The sequence below is a fragment of the Typopeltis vanoorti genome, chromosome 2 (assembly GCF_054136105.1).
Source record: "Typopeltis vanoorti isolate ZY-2024b chromosome 2, IOZ_Tvanoo_1.0, whole genome shotgun sequence".
In the NCBI taxonomy this organism is placed as follows: Eukaryota; Metazoa; Arthropoda; class Arachnida; order Uropygi; family Thelyphonidae; genus Typopeltis; species Typopeltis vanoorti.
This window is the reverse complement of record NC_143550.1, coordinates 158579973-158603469: the sequence shown is the minus strand read 5'-3', so window position 1 is coordinate 158603469 and position 23497 is coordinate 158579973. Positions and strand designations below refer to the sequence as shown.

The window sequence follows — 23497 nt, the reverse complement described above, 5'->3', positions numbered from 1 at the left end:
AAAGTGACCAACAACCAATTCTGCCAAAAGTACCAACCTATTCAAATCCTCACATCAGAGCTTCCTGGCAATGCTCTTCCTAATTTAGCATCATCAGTAAACAATTCTGTATTTTTCCTCAAGCCTTGAACTATATCACAAATATGTTATTAACAGCAGCAACATGTCACTTTTCTCTCTAGGGACATTGTATCCCCACACAACTCACTGATCTTGTCAACTGACTATCCATCCTCATTCTACCTCAACAATAGCCTATTATGTGGTATTCTATGAAACACTTTAGTGAAATCCAGAACAATTACTGCATAAATCATCACAAGATTCCTGTTCTCATAAATCTATGTATTCTATCTATAACCAGTCTTTTTAACACCACCACTACATCTCACACACACACACACACACACACACACACACACACACACACATACACACACAGAGAGGCCTGTAGTTGGGCATCAAGGATTTGGATTCTCCCTTGTGTAGTGCACTATTTTTATCTCTTTTCACAATTTTGGGGACTATTTCTGTTCAGACTCTGGTTGAATAGCTTAATCAAGGACACTGCAAGCAGCATTGCACTTTCCCTTAATATATGTGTTAATATGCCATCCAGTCTCACAGACTTATTAACATAAAGATACTTAATTATTTAAACACTCCACATTCCTAAAATTCAGTCTTCTGTCCCTATTCCTAACTGTTGTTCACCACCAAATCCAGCCTCCCGACATTAAATACACTGAAAAAAATTTAGAAATCTAAGAATTCTAAATATAAAAATAGAAAAAAAATTTAAAAATAAGTGATATCTCAGAATAACAAATATCAGATGAAATATGAATTGTGCTGAACTGTTAATAATACTCATATACCCCATGAGGGTGTACAACAAAAATTCCTAATTGTTGTTCACCACCAAATCCAGCCTCCCGACATTAAATACACTGAAAAAAATTTAGAAATCTAAGAATTCTAAATATAAAAATAGAAAAAAAAATTAAAAATAAGTGATATCTCAGAATAACAAATATCAGATGAAATATGAATTGTGCTGAACTGTTAATAATACTCATACACCCCATGAGGGTGTACAACAAAAATAATACTGACTAACAAAAATTCTCAGACTTGGTTAGGAATCAATAACAAGTAACTTCCAGGTTATTATTATTTGGAACCTCTATGGCATCACAAAACATAGGAGGCCCATCTTAGACAACACAAAGTCTACCATGCCACTCCTATTTGTTCACTATCTGCAATTCTCACTCCCTCTAAGTCACATTCAATGGTCTTGTCATCCTCCATGCAAAAATGCCACTTCTCACACTCTTATTTCACAATTCCTAAAGCATCCCCTTTTTATAAATACCTCTCAACAGCTTAAGGGTTTCAATCATATCACCCCTTTGTCTTCTATATACCAAACTCTGCAATCTTCCCACCTTCAGTATGACTTCATGACCAAATTTTACAATCATGATATTATTATTATTATTATTATTATTATTATTATTATTCAGGCCTCCATGGAGTCAAAAGACTCATCGTGGGAGGTCCTTCCTAAGAACATAAAGTCTGTCAAGACTCATCGAGGGGAGGTCCCCCCCCTAAGAAACACAACGTCTACCATACCACACCTTAAACTCATTGACCGTTCTCGCTCTCACCACTCCATCAGGCAATGCATTCTACAGTTCAACCACCCTCCATGCAAAGAAACTACTCCTCACCCTCTTGCTCACAGTTTCCTTTCGTAACTTCCAGGGATGGCCTCTTGTCATCACTCCTTCCCGCTGTTCAACCAAGCGAAAGAACTTCCCCAGTATCAACCCTGTAACCACCTCTCAACAGTTTAAAAGTCTCAATCATATCATCTCTCCTTCTTCTATCCACCAAACTCTGCAGTCCACATTCCCTCAGCCGATCCTCATAACCAAAATTGTACAGTCCTGAAACCATCTTTGTACCCTTTCCACAGTTAATTTATCCCCTTCAAATCCTGGGGACCAAATCTGAGAACAATAGTCTAAGTGTAGTCTGTCAGACTTATACAATGGAGTGATAACCCTTTTATCTCTGCAGGTCAGTGTCCTTCTAATAATTGCAGCAATCCTCTGTGTTACCTTCACTTCACCACCTTTGCAATATGTCCCCTAAATTTCAGGTTTCTATCAATCATCAACCCCAGATCTCTTGTCTCCCCTACTTCCTCCAGTATAACTTCTCCCATAGCGTATACAGCATCCCATCGATGTTTCCCAAACCTCAAGACCTTACATTTTGCTGCATTAAACTGACACACCCATTCATTTGCCCATCTATCTAGCTTATTTAAATCCTCTTGCAGGGCTACCACATCTGCACTATTACTAATAATCCTTCCCAGCTTCGCATTATCCACAAACAACTGAATATCTGCTTGCAATCCACTGGCAATGTCATTGATATAAAGGTTAAACAATATAGGTCCTAATACTGAGCCCTGTGGGACCCTCTATAGCTTTTCCAAGATTATTTCATCCACTTAGGATTCTGGTGACCAGATTTAAGTACAATAATCCAAAGGTGGGTACAATTAGGACTTTATACAATGGAAACACTAACCTTTAACTCTGATGGTAAATGTCCTTCTCAGAATTACAGCAATTCTCTGGGTTGCTATCACTACCTTCATGATATGGTCCTCTGAACTTCATATTTCTATCAACCATTTTTTCAAGATCCCTATGCCTTGACATCTTTAGTATAGTTCTGCCAAAAGAGTCTGCATTCCCAATCAGCGGATTCCAAATTTCAAGTCCTTACATTTAGTTGCATTAAACTACGTGTTTAATGCAACTTTGCATTAAACTAAATGTTTAAAACTAAATCTGAATAAGTTGTCATCTGTACAACTTATTCAGATCTCACAAAAGATCACAATATCAGTAAAATATTACTAATAATCCTCCCAAGCTTCACATCATCTGAAAACAACTAAAAATCTCCCTGCAACCTAGTGACACCACAACAGATTAATAAAAATTCTTTTTATTTGCTTTTTTTTTAAATATTTTCAAATATGGCCATACCGTGTTTATCTAGAGGAGGATGTTCCAGTTCATAGTCTCTGGGTTTATATTCTCCTGGTGTTGGAGGTACCAGCTTACTTCTAAGTGCAGTAACATATGGAGAAGGATCACTGACTCCATATTTATTTTCCACCCTTATCCTAAATCGGTAGTCCTGGCCAGGTTGCAGGTCTCGAATATTACATGTTGAATCTTTAATACCTGTAGATAAGCATTTAAATATTTTTTTAAATATTATTAATGTGAAGATTGCATATACAATGCAGTACAACTAAATGGTATTGAAATATTCTTCTTGCAAACACATGTGATATGACAGTTAGATGTTTAGAGGATATTCCATGATAATCAAAAAAAGTAAAAAAAAAATCTAAATTAAAGTGTTTCAACTTTCAGTTATATTAAATAATTATTTTGCTCATTAAAATTTAAGCACTAAAATAGCTGAAATTATTTATCATATTATAATTTGCTAAGGACACTAGTACAAAATAAGTAATGGTTATCCAGCTTCAAATTTTTTAAAAAAGGATGAAAATATGTTATACTATTTTTACTCTTTAGAGACACTTGTGACATTATGATTAAGAATTATAGACAGGTAAACACAAAATTATTTTTTAAATTATTTTTTATTTTTTTTAATTCTTAATGTTATACTGTACTATAATATGCTCTGCTAGGAATATGTTATCCAGTATTTTTCAACAAAAATAAAGTATCAATCTTCTTCTTCTTCTTCGAGTTATTCCCGCTTCCTATGCAGGGTCCGCGTGTTACTTAGATGCGACTACTTGTTAGTACTACTCCCAACCGACCCGTCGCCTGGTCTGCCGCTGGGAAAAATAAAGTATCAATCATATACTTTAAATTCTTTTGTTTCACTTCATCAGAATAATTACATGATAAATTAAAAACTAGAGAGTAAATAATAAGAGTTAACAACTCTACTGAAAATATTTGAACATGAATAACAATGGAAAGTAGGCAATCATTATCATGCTGGCTGCTCATTCATACTACTGTTAGATTGGAGTGTGTTGTGATGAAGTAGTGAGGAATGTCACGAAGAATTAGTGAACAAAAGAATTTCATGAACTAGTCAAGAAAATAATAAAAATAGTTTCTTATTCTATATGATACTTTATTTTTGTGGAAAAATACTGGATAGCATATTCCTAATATGTTTTCTCTTCACAGAAGCCTCCTCTTCACTATAGCAACAATATGTGCTATAGTCTTATTATAATGAAAGATCCCAAATAATACTAGTTCTGTTTTCCCCACCATCTTAAAGATGGCTGCATAAGATACAAGCAATTCTACTGAATCAAAACTGAAAGAATTAAAAGATGTTATTATATTTAGAGAAGAAGAACATTCAGTCAAATAAAATTTGTTATCATACATAACTGCTTAATTGAATAGTGGATAAAGATTTCTTCTAAATATTATTTTGAAAATACCTACACCGAAATATTCAAAGCCTGCAATTGATTCCAGCTATATTAAACTCAATTAATATTCAATATGTTTACTATTTGTGATATTAAGTGACAGAAATTTGAGAATTTTAACTTTTTACCAGATTTATAGTTGAACCAGTCTCCATCAGGATATCTACACATCTCTACTTGATAAGTAACAGGTAAACGAGGATATGTTGGAATGGATGGTCTCCAGCCTAATGTGAGATTTAGGTCATTCATATTCAAGATATAAGGCTGGTGAGAAAGAGGAAGAGGTGGTCCTAAGGGGAAAAAATTATGTTACATTATTATTTTAACATAACATAATGTGATAATTAATTACTGCAAAAGTCATATTCATGAATTTGATTGCTTTTGAATATTGGTAGTTGTTTTATGATTAACATCAACTAATTACTATACTGCATCACATAATATGATATTTATATTCTACCTTCTCTTCAGTGCAGGAGACATGCAAAGGAATATAGAATATAAACATTACAAAGATTATGACAATATTTAGAAAATAAACAGTATGGATAACATACTGTTTAATATCTGATAGATGATATAATTAATAATATAAATAATTTATTTATTATTTCCTATATTTCAGTAAAGTCAAATTGGCATTAATAATGACATCCTGATAGGAATAGAAATGGGTGGGTAAATGATGATTTTTGTGGAATGGAGAGGGCAGGAAGGAAAGGGAAGTGATGATAGTAGGGAAATTATGTCTGCACAAGGCTGAGGATAACTACAAACACAGTGATCATGAAAAATAGTAGCAACTGCATCAAAACAGGAATTAGATGGAAAGGAGAAAGATGCTGCTTAGGCACTAGTCAAGAGATATTTGATATGAACTGATGCTGAGTATATTCCAAAAGTGAAAAGGCTAAATAAGTAGGAGTAAAATGGATGAATGAAGAGAGTAAGCATGCAATCTGGAGTAGACTAAAGGAAAATGGCTACTTAGTGATACTGATGAACTTTGTGAAAGCATTTGACCAGATTCATCCACAAGGGACTGTGTTGCATAAATTGGAGCAAACAGGGATGGATATGAAGCTAATGATTTGAATAAGAGAGTGATTGATGGAAATATATCAAAGAATGTAGGGCTAAGCTGAGATCAGGATAAGGCAAGTGACTAGCAGTGTGCTGCAGGACTGAATACTTGGTCATCTACTGTTTAACTTACACATTAGTGATATAGGAAATGTTTTAAGGGGAATATTTGATTGTTCACTGATGATGCAAAGTGGAAACGTGACAGTCAGTGAAGATGATGAAGAGATCCTGCAAATAACTAAAATAGATTGACAGTATGGGCAAAGGTAAATGGCTACCAGTTTAACAAGGCCATATGTAAGGTCATGGCATGAAGAGATCACAAAATGTGTACTATATTGATGTACCTGAACTGGAGGAAACTGATGAGGCCAGGGATTTGGAGGTTATTGTGGGTGGGAGTTCAAGTTTGGAGGACATATAAAAGGTGACCAAAGTAATACTTTAGATTACATGAGTTGAAGAATATAGTAACAAACAGGGATAAAAAGGTTATTATTCTCCTTTATAAGGCTTTTGGTAATAATCTGGATTACTGCGAGATCTGGTCACTCAGACTCCATGGGATGAAGAAGTGGTGGAGAGGATTCAGAGGCAAGTAACTAAGATTGTGGCAGGTCTATGGAATGTTCCCTTTGAGAATAGATTGAAGGTCTGCTTGATTTGAGTGCCTGATTTGCTAAGATCTATCAACCTGGTGTATGTAATAATATACACCAAGTTGATAGATCTACAATATACACAATAAACATAGTGGCACAATGCTGCCACTATATGAATGAGGAAAAAGAAATACGTGAGAAGGAGGATGCTCTTGAACTGATGCATAATTTATATAAGAATTCTGAAATAGGGACAGACTGGACACCAGACTGGAACTCTGTCCATGTATACTAAAGGAATGTTCAAGCAAACAGGCTAGGGCCTTGACATGTTTGAGTCTAAGCTAAGGAAAGATTGCACAAGAATAGAATGTACAACAGTCCTGCTGTATAAAGGTTATGAAAAAACTGATTGGCCTAACTATTGACTTATCATTATCTCTGGAGGGATGATGAAGATTTTAGAGAAACTGGTAAAAATCACATGCAGAATCTTTGCTATACTTTGCAAGGAACAGCATAGGTTTATAGGTTTAAGGGGAGGTCACTTCTGAGCAATTTGTTATGGATGAGTCAGATAAAGGGAATGGATATACTATGATGCTGCTGAGCTTTGCTAGCTATTTCATAGGATGTCACATGTGATAGGCCATTGCATAAGCTGGAGAATATGGGATTGGAATATAAGCTGCTGGCTTAGATAAAGGGTAGCTGACAAACAGGTATCAGAAAGTGATAGATGAGATGGTGTGAATCTGCTAAATTTAAGGTGACCAGTGATGCACTTTATGGATCAGTTCTTGGACCATTGTTGTTGTTTAATCTATACCTATATTGGGAGGGTCATGACAGGAGATATTCAATTGTTTGCAAATGATGAAAAGATGGGCAGGGTGATCAAGGATGCTACTGATTATACAGCATTTACAGAGTGATTTCAACAAGCTGGAAGTGTGGCCAAATGATAATAGCTATCCTCTGGGCTGGTTGGCTGACTCACTGGTTATGTATCATCCACTCTCCAACCAACAGACTTGCAGGTTCTAATCCCACCATGGGCATGGATGTTTGGAAATGTCTTTAGGTAGGAGGTGAATTTCATTACTTGGTGGCACCCTGCTTATTTGGAGGCTTGAAGCAGCTTGAAAAAGTTACACTTAGTCTCTAGAGCAGGGTTTCAGGATTTGGTAAAAATTTAATAAAAATACAAAAAAATATAAAAATAAATGAAAAAAAAGTGGAAAAAAAATCCTTACTCATCTCACCCATAGTATGAATGTGCTTTTCGCCTTTTGTTTACAAGCTATTGTTTACAATAGCCTTTCATGGGTGGGTGGGAGTTGCATAAAAAAGAAAAAAAAATATATATTCAATTATCAATTTATTAGGCTATTTGTTTCATCATGGTAAAACAGAATTTATTCATAGAGAGATTGAGAGGGATGAAGAATTAGAAATGAATGAAGAGGATGCATTCTGAATACTGAGCACTCTACATGTCAAAAAGACATCACTAGATGGGATTTTGCCCCATGTTTTAAGGGCGTGTGCTAAGGAAAAGATCATGGCATTGATCTGACTGTTTATTTAAAGTCAGGCTTTCAAGGAGTATGAGTTTCTAAAGTGTGGAAGGAGGGAAAGATACTACCCATGCATAAGCGTGGTGGCAGAATGGAAGCGTCAAACTATAGACTAGACTGTATTTCTCTTGTGGTTGTTAAGATTTTGGTAAAAATTGGTAACTCAAACACAGAATTGAAATGATGAGGACAATGTTACATATGGTTGCCTTTTATATAAAGTACAAGAACAGGTGGATAAGGGAAAGGCATACACTGCCATTTCTTGGATTTTTCAGACATCTGATAGTGCCCAATGATAAGTTAATATTTAAGTTGAAATGTATGAGTTTGGTAACAGGAAAATTCATCGAAAAGCGAATTCATCGAAAAGGCAATTCATCAAAAGACAATTCGTCGAAAATGCAATTCATCGAAAAACAATTCACCGAAAATTTTAAATTTTCAATAATGTTATGGTAAAAGTAATCCATTTAGAACAAAAACTGAATCATGCAGACAGCTTCTTGTACCAACAACTTCTGCTAAGTCATTTAAGTCATGGAGGTTTTGTAATACAGTACATAATTTGGACATGTTATTTCTTTGTCGCCCCGAATATAGCTGAACTGAAAACTGGAACGGTTCGACATTTTCTTGTAAAAGTTTCAAACAGCGAATCTGAGTAAAATTCATCCCATAATAATTGTTGTATTGAAGTCGCATATTACTACTAGCAACAACAATAATAATGAAGCCCGCATAGTTCAGGCGGTAAAAACGAAGCCGTTCAGTTAGAAAGACCTGGGTAGTTGGATCCCATTTACGCATAATTTTTATCAGTCCTGTTCTGCTAAAGGTAAGTTAGCAGGCATAATATAGATACGGCTGGGATTTCTTCTGGAAACAGGCAAATCAGTCCCATGAACAGACATGAAACAGTTATCAGACAAGAAAGACCATAAGAACTATATTGTTCTATAATTATTCCCTATGAAAGTAGCATTGTAATCTCTTTATTCACCATTCAGGTTTTGTTCTAAATGGATCAATTTTCTCATAACATTTTTGAACATTTTAAATTTTCGGTGAACTGTTTTTTCGGTGAATTGCATTTGCGACAAATTGTCGTTCGATGAATTGTTCATTCGATGAATTGCCTTTTCGATGAACTCTCCGGATACCATGAGTTTAGGTATCTGGTTAGTGGAATAGACTGGAAATTGGCTTTCTGACACATATCCGAGAGTTGTTTATATTTTAGCAGTATCAGAGAAAGTTACAAGTGTTCCACTTATAAGTTTACTAACTTTCCTTGTAACTTTTATGTCAGATATTACTGTCACTGGATTTACAGGGACATATTACATTCAATTGTTTGAAGCTTGGGAGCACTATTATTAACAATACTGATGTGATTCTTCAGGATGATTTGAATAAGTCAGAAAAATTGGCAAACGAGTGAATATTTCAATGTAATACAGAAAAATGTAAGGTTTTGAAATTTGGAAGGCTGCATATTCTCTTAATAGAGCTATATTATAGGAAACAGAGGAAACAAGGTATCCTAGAGTGGTGGTAGACAGAGATTTGAAGTTCAAATGCTGTGAAGACAACCTACAGGACTGCTGCTCTAGCACTGAAGAGATATTAATGAGCAGAGATAAGAGGTAGTAGTATTGTATAAAGCTCTGATCAGATCACATCAGGATGATGCTCAGATCTGGTTAGCAGGATTTGAATGAGAAGTAATTTTGGACTAGAGTACAGGCAGATAACAAACCTGCCTACTCTACTTTCCTGATCTCATTTTTGTTATCAAAAATGAGATCAGGAAACTGCTGAACAGTTATGAGGATAGAGTAAAGATGTAATTTTCAGTGTTTGGTGAAAAGGAGAAAAAGGGGGTGATGTTATTGAGAGATATTTATCAGCTTAACATTGGAAGATTTTTCATATTGTAGAACAGAAAAGATGGAATAAGGACAAGAGGCCATCTCTGGAAGTTTGAAAGGATGTATTGAGTAAGAGAGTAAGAAGTTAAGATAAGTTTTTTACATGAAAAGTAGGAGGAGTATGGAATGTATTACCTGAGAGAATAGTGAGCATGAAGATAGTGAATGAGTTAAAGGAATAGTATGATAGACTTTGTGCTATCTAAGGAGGACCTTCTATGATAAGTATTAGAACTTTATGGAAGTCTGGATTAATAATAATAATATGATAGTGTACTAGATCCACCTTGATCTCTTAGCATACATCACCTACAACTAGACATTTGCCATGGAAAGGTTTGGAGAAAGATGTGCTGTTATCCTGGACATCTCCAGGGTTTCTGATCGTGTCATGTTTGGTATTATGGCCAGCTTAGTAAACCGCCTTCTTCAGTTTATCTGCCACCCAGCATTCTCTCTCTCTTTCTGGTTGTTGGTTAGAAGATAGAACAGAGCCATATGGCATGTTTGCATTTATCAAATTGCTCAAAGAGAGAGAGAGAGAGAGTGTGTGCCACAGGGTTCTGTTCTATCAGCTACTCTCTTCTTCCTATACGTAATGACAATTCTCAATCACTACCAATCCTATCCACAGATTTGCCAATGAAAGCACATTTCATTCATTGTACTCTTTTGACAAACCATGTAGTTCTCAGATATCCCAAGCATCAAGATCATCTGCAACCAGTGCCTTAAACACTGATCTCTATACCGTCTTAACACAAAAATCACCAGACTGGATCAGATCCCTCTCCTTGGACAAAACATTCACCACTTACTTCTCCTGGCATAAACACATCACATAAACAGAAAACCAGGCATTCTCTTTTGTTCAAGATGCTTTTATCCACCCAACTATTTACTCTATACAAATTCCAAATTTATTCATCCTTAGAATACTGGAGTGATGCATATAAAATCTCTCTAAAAATTCTTGATGCTGTCCAGACAAGGACAATTTAGCTCATAGATGACTCTTCTCTCACTTCCTTCCATGCCTCTAAAAAAACTAGGCATTCTCTTCTGTTCAAGATGCTTTTATCCACCCAACTATGTACTCTATACAAATCCCAAATTTATTCATCCTTAGAATACTGAAGTGATGCATCTAAAATCTCTCGAAAAATTCTTGATGCTGTCCAGACAAGGACAATTTAGTTCATAGATGACTCTTCTCTCACTTCTTTCCATCACTTCAACCTTTATCCCACAGATGCACTGCTTTAGCTCTGTCTCTCGTCTACACGTACTGCCACAGTTACTGCTCCAGTGAACTGGCAAACAATATTCCTCTACTTTTTTGTTAAGCCTGTTAAAATAATAGTGGCAGCAGCAGTTGCTTAACATTCCTTCTCAGTACAGCTGAAAGTAGATCAAACCTACTTCTCTTCTTCATCATTTATTCCATCTACCTCTGACCTCTGGAACAGTTTTCCTCATAATGTGTTTCCCAATGACTATAACCTTGAGCTCTTCAAGAAAAATGTCAATAGATTTCTTTTTTCTTGATCCTTACCTGCATCCTACACATGGCACCGATGTGCTATAGGTGCTTATACCTTTCACATGTGGATCACATATATATATATTAAAAAAATTAATCCTATATTCAAGGAATGCATGTATGTGAATTGTATGTAATCTTTGGCTAGTTTGTTTGTCTTGCAGAATGACAAACCTGAGTTGCTTATAAAGTTTCTTCACATCTTTGATGGGATAGAAAATTATGGGATACCATGGAAACTCACAGTTCTGCATTTCTGTTTCAAAAAGAGGGTTCAATTTTACTAATAAAATATTCTGTTGTGTTATATTATATAGTGGTATATATTATATAGTAGTCTATTCTATAGCAGTATATATTATACAGTGGTATATTTTCGATATACACCCTCTGTCCAAGAAGAAACCAAACTTTTCAAAAATAGAAGAAACTAGCGCCACCTGTTGTATCTTTTCGTTGTCAAAAGCGGCAACCTTCATTAGTGTTGTGCCAACTGTTTATGACATTTGTTTCATTAGAAGCCAAGTTATAGTGCCAAGAGTGACAGTGTATTTTGATGAACGGTTGGAAAATGAGTTTCAAACAGAGAGCTGCAATTGACTTTTGTGTTAAATTTGGTAAAAGTTTTACCAAAACGCATCAAATACTTCAAAAAGCATACGGTGATGAATATTTATCCTGTACTCAAGTTTACGAGTGGTTTAAGCAATTTCAAAATGGTCGTGAGATGCTTGAGGACGACAAAAAACGGGCCGTCCAAAAACTGGACTGATCGAAGTTAACATCCAAAACGTGCATGATTTCATCAAATAAAACCCGAAATCGATCATCATGAGATTGACTGAAGATGAATTGGAGATTCCAAAATCAACTGTGCACAACATTTGAATTTGCAATTTGTTCCCCACAAGTTGACGGACGACCAAAAAATGTATCGAATTGAACAATGCAAGGACCTCATTAAAATCTCTCATAAGGACTGAAACTTCCTTGAAATGATCGTTACTGGTGACGACACATGGTGTTTTGAGTATGAGCCTGAAACAAAGTGCCAGAGTTCTGAGTGGAGACCACCAGAAGAGGGGCATCCGAAAAAAAAAAAAAAAATAGCTTGGAGAAGTCAAAAGTAAAGACAATGCTGATTTGTTTCTACGATTCCAAGGGCATTATCCACAAAGTTTTCGTTCCACCTGTCTAAACAGTTAATGGTGAGTTTTATCTCGAGGTTTGGAAGCAATTGATAGCGAGCATTTGTTGCGTATGGCATGAATATTGTGATGCAGGCAGCTGGTCACTTTTGCACGATAATGCACCATCTCATCGTTCGCACATTGTGAGACAGTTTTTGAGCAAAAAGCAAGTTTATGTGTTGAATCACTCACCATATTCACCTGAGCACCCTGTGACTTCTTTCTCTTCCCCTGACTTCATTTGCCAATGAAAGGAAAGCGATACGACACTATTGAAAATGTTCAAGTGGCAGTAACCACGCCCCTCAACAGTATCCCAAAAACCAATATAAAGAACTCATTTAATGAATTAACTAACCGTGCCAAATGCTGTATCGAAACTTAGGGAGAGTATGTTGATTGAAATAAATGATTTGAATAATTATAATTGGCCTGTGTTTTATTTTCTATCAAAAGTTCAGTTTCTTTTTGGACAGAGGGTGTATATTATATAGTTGTATTCAAGACAACTTCATGGAATTTTTTGTTTTATTTTATTTATTTATTTTATTTTATTATTATTATTTTTTTCCACATAGCACCTACCAACAGAAGACTTCTATTATGTAAGTATTAGTACCATGTTATGGGCTTAGGGTAGTAGGTAATCTGCAATTTTAAAACCCACATGCTAATGGGGGTTGTGGGATTTGCTTAATTTCCAAGTTTCTTTTTTTTTTTTTTACTTACACTATAATAATGGATTATTAATATACAGTGTATATATATATATATATATATAACTATTTTACCTATTTTTTTGTGCTTATCAGAATCTACATGATCAGCTGGGGGTTGTGGTATTTGTTTATCATCTACATCTGCAAAACATAATAAAACAAATTGTTGTTTATTGACTGCATATTATAAATTAAGTTGTTATGACTTGGAAGAATAAAAGATATTTAAATTAATTTAATTTTTGTTAGACAAAAATCCTTCAATTTCTATCCAAATTCAAGATAAATGAATGGTTGCAATTCTGAAACACAAATTTAAGGTCCAAAAAAACGTTCATTATGAGGACTGATTTTCAATTAAGATCCAGATGATGGTATGAAAAATTTAGCCAAGAATGGCACTTTTGTTTCAGAAGTACAAACACTTCTTTGTAACCTCCAAATGAAAAACAAAAGAAAACATATTTTGAGAATTGATTTTCATAAGGCAAATCTGGAAGTAGATAACCAACTGTAGGGCATCAAACTCAAGATAACAGTATGAAAAAATTAGCCAAAAGTAAAACTTTTGTTTCAGAGGTTCATTCATTTGTTTGCGACTTTCAGTTTGTATACAAGTCAGAGATATATATATCTATATATATATATGCTATCTGTCTCGCGACGCTGAAGTGTGCAGACGTGTCCAAGGTCGCTCTTGCCTAAAGTTGTATTTTGTGCGGTCGAATACGTCAATCAACTTCAAGATTTATACCTACATAATCGTAAGCACCTAATCTATCGCGTTAAAAAATTAGTTTTCTAAATTTGTGAAGCTAGGAAAAGTTATTTTAAATTTTAAAATCTTCATTGTTCGTGTGCTTATTGTTACAACGGTATGCCTTTGAGTTCCGGGAAATTGTGATAGTTTGCGTTTCCCCTTATTCGCCCAAAGCAATGGCCAGTATAAACCACAGCATATCACCACCAGCAGCAGCCGGTCCACGCCCGAGCTCAGCAGGAATCAATCAAAGGTCGCAGAATTCCGATCAAGGAAAAGACGCCAGCCACAGCTCCCGAGAAGGAAAAGACATCAGTCTCAGCCCCCCGGACAACAACAGACAAAGGTCAGTACTCTCTGTCTCCTATGCCAACATTGTAGCTAATACCTCTGCGCAAATTAATACTACTGCAACAACCACCACTGCGCGTACAAACGTTCAGCTAGCCAACCGCGTTTCCCGAGACAACGGAATTGTAATTTTCGCAATTGAAAATACCCCACTGGAAAAGTATCTAGACGCAGTAGCTCAACATGTTCCCCCCAAAAATATAACTCACATTTCAAGAGTTGCCGGAACCGTACAAATGTACTTTAACAACGCATCTTGGTCCGAGACATTAATTGCAAAGGGAATAGACATCGGAGCATGCCACGTGAATGTCTCACCAATCGCAATTGCTCCCACAAAAGTAACAGTGTCAAATGTCCCACCGGAAATAAGCCATCAAATGCTTCGCGGATTACTATCAAAATACGGCACAGTGACAGGTAAAATCTGAACGCTACGCGCCTCTACAACTAGGCCTGAATTCGCTCACATCAAGAGATTTAGAAGACAGGCTCTAATGCACTTTAGCGACAATACAATCGGCTCCATACCCAAAATAATCAACACAGAAATAGACGGAGTACCCTACACCTTTTATATTACTGTTGCTGCTCAGTGCTTTTACTGCCATGAAGAAGGCCATGTAAGGAAGTTATGCCCATATATATCCAGAAATGAGAAACCGGTTAACAATACTACCAACCCTAGCGGATCAGAGAATCAGAAGCAGCAAGCAGACAACCCCAAAAAACAGAGCATCCCTAACAAACAACAAAGATCTCAAGGAAACAGCTCTCAGTCGAGTACTGGGGAGACAAAATCAAGTGGTAGCACTAACAAAACCCACCTTTCAGAAGCACCTCCACCAACATCGAGTAAAAGCAATCCTAGAGAAGAGGAAACAGAACACAGACAACTAACTAACTCTGAAAAAGATAAAAATAATGAAGAGGAGCAAGAAACAAAAACGGAAAAACAGCCAAAGACAAACCAGCGCAGCTGCAGAAGGGAACCTTTGCCTCCAAGCATTCTGGAACCCTCCCAACAGCCTGTAGAGGGGGATGAAGAGATCGAGCTTCTTGAGTCCTCAGATGATGAAGAGGAAACTGGACATGCAGGTCTTCCTCACACTGAAGGCCCACTTACAAATGAGCAGCTTCAGAGCTTTCTTAAAAAGGTTCGAGGGTCTTCACAAAAACTGCTGACAGCCTATGACTACACCACTGACATCAGTGGCCTTATCACACAGCAGGAAGAATTAAGAACTATTCTGGCAGGAAAAAGAGGGAGAAAAACCACCAATCTCAGGAAAAGGATATACTACCTGATAAACGGGCTTGAATCCCAGCGGCAGCGTAACTATCCGTAAAGGAAGTGAAGATTACCGCACCAAATAAAACTAAACCATAAAATAATGAGCACCTCAGTAAACCTTCTCTCACTAAACGCTAGAGGATGTGCCACACCACTGCGAAACAGGCTGGTCCTACAGCATATCCTTGCCCACCGGTCAGAAATAGTTATGCTGCAGGAAACTAACTTCCATTGCAACAGCAAAGCTTCATATCAACACTGGAAGAATTGGCCTTATACCATGCACCACTGTCCTGCCATACAACTTCATGGATCTGGAGTCAGCATTGGAATTCACCAAAACAGCGCTCTAAAAGTAGAAATAATCGATACCTTTCCTGGGTGTGCAATATATGCACTCATTACAACTCAGACAGGGAAGAAAATATATATCATTAACATATACATCCCACAAAATGAACAGCTTGCAGTGCAGGTACTAGAGTTTACGCGAAACCACCTCAGCAAGGTGAATGACCACATCATACTTGCAGGGGATTTCAACTGCACTCTGGATCCTGCAATGGACAGACAGCAATGCCAAGAACATCGACACGCACTAGCTCAGCTTCTCCAGGATGTAATAAATGACCTCGAGCTGACTGACACCTTCAGACACTTGCACCCACATGAGAAAGTGTTCTCCTGGAGAGCCAAAGGTGGTCCTAACAGTGTCCTATACCAGGCACGGCTCGACAGATACTACACTTCGATGCACACAATACCCTACATCAGGAGAGTCAATTACCATGCATCAGACCATGATTCCATCCTTCTTAGCATCTGCATTCCTGGACACACCAGACACAAAGGAGGAGCATACTGGATTTTTAACAACAGCCTACAAAAGATACAGAATATCTCAGAACCTCCAAAATCTATATCGAAACTCTCATCAGAGATATACCTACTTCACAATCAATTTCCGAGTGGTGGTCACTTTTTAAATCCAAAGTTAGGGTATTCACCCAAAAATATAGTCACAGAAGAAATTTGAATAAGCATTCAGTCCTTAAAAATTTGCAACAACAACAGCAATTGCATCATCCAGAATCTGAGGAATACCAATCCCTAGAAGTCACCATACGCTCACACCTAGAGCACTCTGCAAGAGGAGCACTAATAAGAGCACGACGCAAACATATTAACTTTGCAGATGCCCCCACAAAGTATTTCTTCTAACTAGAAAAACACCAACAAGAGTGCACCACTATATCTGCTATTAAAACAGATAATGGAAACATCATAGAAAATCATGACGAAATCCTCTTACATACCTTTCAGTACTACAAAAATTTGTACCAAGCCAACTCAACATCTATGGAGGCCATGAATATAATTCTCTCCGATGTGAAAAGACTCTCACCAATAACAAGGAGTAACACAGAACTCCCCATCACGTTACACGATCTGAAAACTGCCTGCACCTCCTTACCAAAAGATAAATCTCCTGACATAGACGGGCTCACCACTGATTTTTACCAGTCCTTCTGGGAACAGCTTGGACCTATCCTCTACAGAGTTTTTGTCGACGCGAATACCAATGGCTTCCCACTCAATATGACAACATCAGTTATTAAACTCATTCCAAAGAAAGGAGACGCAACGAAACTAGGAAGCTGGAGACCCATCTCTATCACAAACACCGACTGCAAAATTATATTAAAAGCCATTGCCAACAAACTTAAACCCGCTCTGAGCGAAATTATAAATAGGCATCAGAGCTATTCCATCCCTGGAAGATCAATCCACGAAAACTTACACCTCATAAGGGATCTCATAAGCATAGCGAACAACAACAGTGAAACAATGGGTCTTGTAACACTAGACCAAGAAAAAGCGTTCGACCGCGTTGAACACCTGTACCTCTTCAACTGCTTGAAAGCATTTGGCTTTGGTTCAGGCATCATTCACTCTATTAAGATGTTGTATGCCAAGGCACAGTTTTGCATGAAAATAAACAACAGGCTTACCATAACTGCACTATACAGCAGAGGTATTAAACAAGGCTGTCCACTCTCCGGTCCTCTTTACACAATTGCCATTGTGTAGAACCCTTTTGTGTAGACTCAGCATGCTGTTCAGGGCATGCCACCCTAAACTTCCCTACCAAACCATAACCCTGACAGCATATGCTGATGATGTTACAATCATAACCCACAAAGAAGAGGACTTCCATAACATACAGATGGCATACCAACAATATCAGGCAGCCTCAGGAGCGAAACTAAACACACATAAAACCACAGGACTGTGGTGTGGCAAATGGAAAAACCGAACGGATTCCCCAATGTCTGGTACCTGGTCCACAGAGGGAAACAAATACCTGGGGATTTACCTCGGAAACACACCCTCTTATATGGATAAGAACTGGGAAGCACTGAACAAGCGTTTCAAGCAAGTACTAGGAAAGTGGGCAGCAATACGAGTCTCTGCCTCCACAAGAGGGAGAGCAATAATCGTTAACCAAATAGCCACCAGTGTCCTTTGGCATACACTAAAGATTCTTACGTCACCAGAGCAATTCATCAAACAAATAAAGTCAACCATATATCGATTTATATGGAACAAAACAAACTGGCTTTCATACTCCAAGCTATGTACTTCTCTCAAAGATGGAGGACAAAATTTGACCTCCATTGACAATAGGATAACTATGTTCCGCGCTCGATTTCTCCTGAATACCATACAACCAAAGGAAATATCACACAAATGCACCACTGAATATATTTTCACTTCTGCCACTAGAGGTCTCTCTCTCTCCACAACCTTAAGAATGACAACAGCTCAAGTGCCAGTAAATTTAACAAACTTCTACAAAGATGCCCTTCGACGATGGAAGAAGCTAAACCTCCAGCACACAGTGAAGACAGCATCCCTACCTGAAATCCTCATGGAACCCATCTTTCACAACACGATGGTAAGAAGCCCGATCACTCAGAAAGAGTTTTTCTTTCCTCCATGGAGCTGGCGAAGCGTGAGGATCTTGGGTGACATTCTTTCTCCAAGCCTCACCTGGCGCTTTCCAAATTCTCTCGAAAACCTGGAATATGGGAATCAGTCTGAGCAGATTCACAACGTAAAGGCCGCTTTTCAAGCCGCTATGCCTGATAGCATAACAGAAGAGGGGCTTAGCCCTCCCAACTCAGAAGATCTGGTGCCTATCTTTCTGATAAAAACCAATAACTCATGGGAGAAACTTACACCCAGCAACACCAACAAGATCTACAGCACTCTAACACAACAGTCGAACCAAAGCACTTTATTGGAAAATCCTGCATCATCGGATCAAACACTATTTCAATGGGATCTACCATATTGCACAAGAGCCATCAAACCTGACGCAGATATTCAGTGGAGAATGTGGCACAATATATTACCCACTCCTACTATATTATGAAAATTTAACTCAAACGTCTCAGATAACTGCCTGTTCTGCTACCAATTAGGAACAGTCCGGCATATCTACTTGGAATGCCCAGTCAACACCCAATTAATCAGTTTGTCTCGGGAAACGGCAGCTCTCACCTGTGGTAGTCTTCATACAGAAGAAGAATATTTCAATCTCGTCCATGCGAAGTCAAATAACCATTCATTTTGCAACTACCTTTTCATCACCGCGAAAGCGGTAATATACAACTTCTACCTCAGACATACAAGGCCAGACAGCACAGAAACTTCACAGAGAGAGGCAACTGACCAACTCACTGCAGCCTTCCAACAAAAGGTGAGAAGTCGGATCCTACACGAGTATCACCACCACAGGCAATACAACACCTTAGATCTTTTCCACCAAGACTGGAATCCACGGAATCAACTCCTGGCTGAGCAGGGCGACTGCATTATAATTCACTTTCCAGCATAGAAGTGACACCATCCCTCCCTCCCCCAAAGAAAGGGGGAAGAAAGAAGGATTGTTGTGCTTAACAGTGCGAAAATTAATCAGCTGACACTCTTATGTAAATAGACAATATTGTGCAATAGAAACTCCTATGTTCTTCCACTTTTATGATCATATACAGTATCATGTTAGAATAACTTTTAATGGCTTTAATTTAAAAAAAAAAAAAAAATGTAATTTGTCTTTTAAGTGACTTCGATGTAACATATCTCAACAAGAATATGAGCATGTAACCTCTCTGCCTGACTGCAGAGAACCAAAAACCGGTTAATCCTGTAAATAAGATTGTTATGTTCACAATAAAAAAAAATAAAAAAAATATATATATATATATATCTATATCTATCTATACCTTGAAATTTCATCCTGTAATCCATTTTAAATTCATTATAATAAGTGCATCATATGAAAAATATATTCATGTATAAAAATTCATGCACAAAGGGGGAAAAACCTACAGGATTAATTTATTGTAGATTTATGTAGATTTCTACAAAGCTAGAAGTATCCTTAGAATCTTAGACCAGCAGCTTGGGTATGGTTGACTAAAAAGTCTCAAGGGGGAATGGAGAAGAGATGACAAATGGTGTAGTGCACCTTGATTCTTTTCTGAAGCCACTTGTTTAACTATAGTGATGATACAATTCAAAATATTGATGGGAGATATTTAGTTGTCTGCAATCAATGAAAAAAATTTAGAAGCTAATACAAATGACTCTCACTACAGTAAACTTGTGGGAACCACAGGAACTGTCTGTGACAGTGAATAGTTTGTAGTAGTGAATTTCGTTTAGCAGTATTGCATCTATGAAGTTTGGTCAGGCCTTTTCAGTAGTTTGTTATAGTGCATGAGTTTGAACAATAGTTGCTATAGTGAACGTTGATTGTAGTAGGAAAATTTTCATGTGAAGTCATTTTATGGTTTAATGGGTAGATGACAAGAGATTTCAGTTTAATGATTTCTAATGAAAAAAAAAAAAAAAGACATTAGAAGGAATCATTGGAAAAGATGTGTAGATGGAAGAAGTGCTATAACAATTGCTATGTAATGAAAATATGTTGTATGGTTATAGTGGTGTTTGATACAGTGGGAATTAACTGTAATTGGTGTTATCAAGATAAAGAAGACAGGAAATACTTCCAAATAATTTTAAGCTCTTACATTCAGGCAATACTGATCAGTGAAAGGAAGAAAGGAATAGCTATGATAATCAACACTTACACATAAATATATATTTATTATTGCCATAAATTCCCACGGCAATAATAGCCATGGGAATTTAGGTTACCTAGGGAACCATAGATTGCCTTTTCTGGATTGTTATAAAGTTCACATTTAGAAATAATCATACAAGTTAGTAAATGCAGTGGTGATGCTTCCTCAATGTTACAGATTTTGCAGATGGGGAAGACTTTTATGCCATTGTTAAACTTGATTGGTCTTGAGGTGAGAGATCAATGTAGTGGCACAGCAATTAAACTCGGAGTTGATGGTAGCTCCTGGTTTTTCTGCTGAATACCAGTGGTATCATGTCCTGGAGAATCATCCTTTTTACAATTTTTTTTTTGAGTAGTTTTTAAAAGATCAAAATCTGTGGTATCACTTGATGTCACAGTCATTTTTGCTACTTCATCTGCAGTTTCATTTCCCTTTAATCCCACATGGGATGGAATCCATTGGAAAATTATTTTGGAATCTTTATGTAGTTTGTTTATGTTTTTTGATATGTCTCTAAGTATTTCTTGATGGCTAGTGTAGCAATTCTTAATAACTTGAAGGGCAGCTAAGGAATCTGTGAAAAATATAAATTCCTGTGGGTTTTGTTTATTCAATGTTGCAGTTCTGTGTTAATGGCTATTAATTCTGCATGGTATGATGCAGAATTCATGCAGAATATGAGTATGATACATCCTATACTGATGGTTGTTTCTAGCTCTATATTTTGAGAGCCATATATGAGTATGCCACTCCCAGAATTTATATGCCATTTGAATTTTTGGAACCATCTGTGTAGATCTTTATTAAGTCAGGTCCATATTTCATTATTTTTAAAAGAGCTAATGATCTCAAGATTTCAGAGTTTTCTAGGCAATTTTTCTTGTGTTTCCCTATTTCAAAATTAATAACTATTATTATTATTATTATTATTATTATTACGGGCAACTCCAGGGAGTCATTAGACTCATCGAGGGAGGCCCCAAATCATTTTCATCACAACTATTCGACATTCATACAGTATCTATCATACCTCGCCTTAAACTCATTCACTGTCACAGCATCCACCACAGACTCAGGGAGCGCATTCCACTCATTCACTACTCTAAAAGTAAAGAACCCAGCTCTAACACCTTTACTAACCACACTTTTGCCCAGTTTCCATGGATGTCCCCTAGTCCTCCCACAACCAGCCCTGTTCTCAAAAATATCTTCTGAATTAATTTTATAGAAACCCTTCAGTAATTTGAATGTCTCAATCATATCTCCCCTCCTCCGCCTATCAACCAATTTTTGCAACCCACAAATCCTCAACCTGTTCTCATACGGTTCATTCCACAGACCTGCTATCATCTTGGTCACTCGCCTCTGGATCCTCTCCACCTCCTCCCCATCAAGAAGAAACCTAGGTGACCAAATCTGAGCACAGTAGTCGAGATGAGGTCTTATCAAGGCTCGATACAGAGGAACAATAACCTGCTTGTCTCTGCTTGTCAACGTATTCTTCAGCAACCAAGTGATTTGATGAGCTGATTTGGCCACTTTTGCAATGTGTCCCCTAAATTTCAATTCCTTATCCACCAACACTCCTAAATCTCGTGCCTCATCAATTTCCTGGAGCACGGTTCCACCAATGCAGTAAACTGCCTCCCATCTTTTCACCCCAAAATGCATAACCTTACATTTTGCCACATTAAATTGACATCCATTCTCCCTAGCCCAGACCTCCAATCTATCCAAATCATCCTGCAAAATTTTGACGTCATCTGCATTCACTATTGCCCTACCCAACTTCGCATCATCCGCATGGGGGGGGGGGGGGTGGGGGGGGGGGGGGGTGGGGGGGGGGGGGGGTGGGGGGGGGGGGGGGTGGGGGGGGGGGGGGGTGGGGGGGGGGGGGGGTGGGGGGGGGGGGGGGTGGGGGGGGGGGGGGGTGGGGGGGGGGGGGGGTGGGGGGGGGGGGGGGTGGGGGGGGGGGGGGGTGGGGGGGGGGGGGGGTGGGGGGGGGGGGGGGTGGGGGGGGGGGGGGGTGGGGGGGGGGGGGGGTGGGGGGGGGGGGGGGTGGGGGGGGGGGGGGGTGGGGGGGGGGGGGGGTGGGGGGGGGGGGGGGTGGGGGGGGGGGGGGGTGGGGGGGGGGGGGGGTGGGGGGGGGGGGGGGTGGGGGGGGGGGGGGGTGGGGGGGGGGGGGGGTGGGGGGGGGGGGGGGTGGGGGGGGGGGGGGGTGGGGGGGGGGGGGGGTGGGGGGGGGGGGGGGTGGGGGGGGGGGGGGGTGGGGGGGGGGGGGGGTGGGGGGGGGGGGGGGTGGGGATGTGAGCTGAGAATAGGATCAAATCATCAGCAAATATAGCTATCTTTGTTTCTTTATTTGTATTTTTGTCAAGGTCATTTAAGTAGACAGAAAAAAGGAGTGGGCTCAAAATGCTGCCTTGAGGAAGCCCCTGTCTTATTTTCACTTTCTTGGAAAAGGTATTATTTATTCTAATTCGAATTGTTCTATTTCTTAGAAAGTCATAAATCCACTTTAGAACTTTCCCTTCTATTCCAATATGACATAGTTTGGAAAAGATTTCTATCTTCACACCTTGTCAAAGGCATTGTTAACATCTATAAAAGCTGCAATGGTGGTGAATTTGGTAGGTTTGAGCTGGAAGTTATCTTGAATTGATTGGGTTAAGTAGAAAAGTTGATCAGTTGTTGAGTGTGATTTCTTCTAAAGGCAGCCTGAAAATGTGGTAGTAT

At 38.3% G+C, this 23497-nt stretch overlaps 1 protein-coding gene across 1 annotated transcript in view; it reads right to left on the bottom strand.

Annotated features, from left to right (window-relative positions):
• Positions 1-23497, bottom strand: part of LOC150109564 (protein Obscurin-like) — a 1271613-nt gene that overhangs the window by 255701 nt on the left and 992415 nt on the right. Inside the window, exons 73-75 of the mRNA XM_090402667.1 lie at positions 13270-13338; positions 4666-4830; positions 3081-3281 (exon numbers count right to left, since the gene is read on the bottom strand). Coding sequence (XP_090258793.1) covers positions 3081-3281; positions 4666-4830; positions 13270-13338 — 435 coding nt within the window. The remainder of the gene's footprint in view (positions 1-3080; positions 3282-4665; positions 4831-13269; positions 13339-23497) is intronic.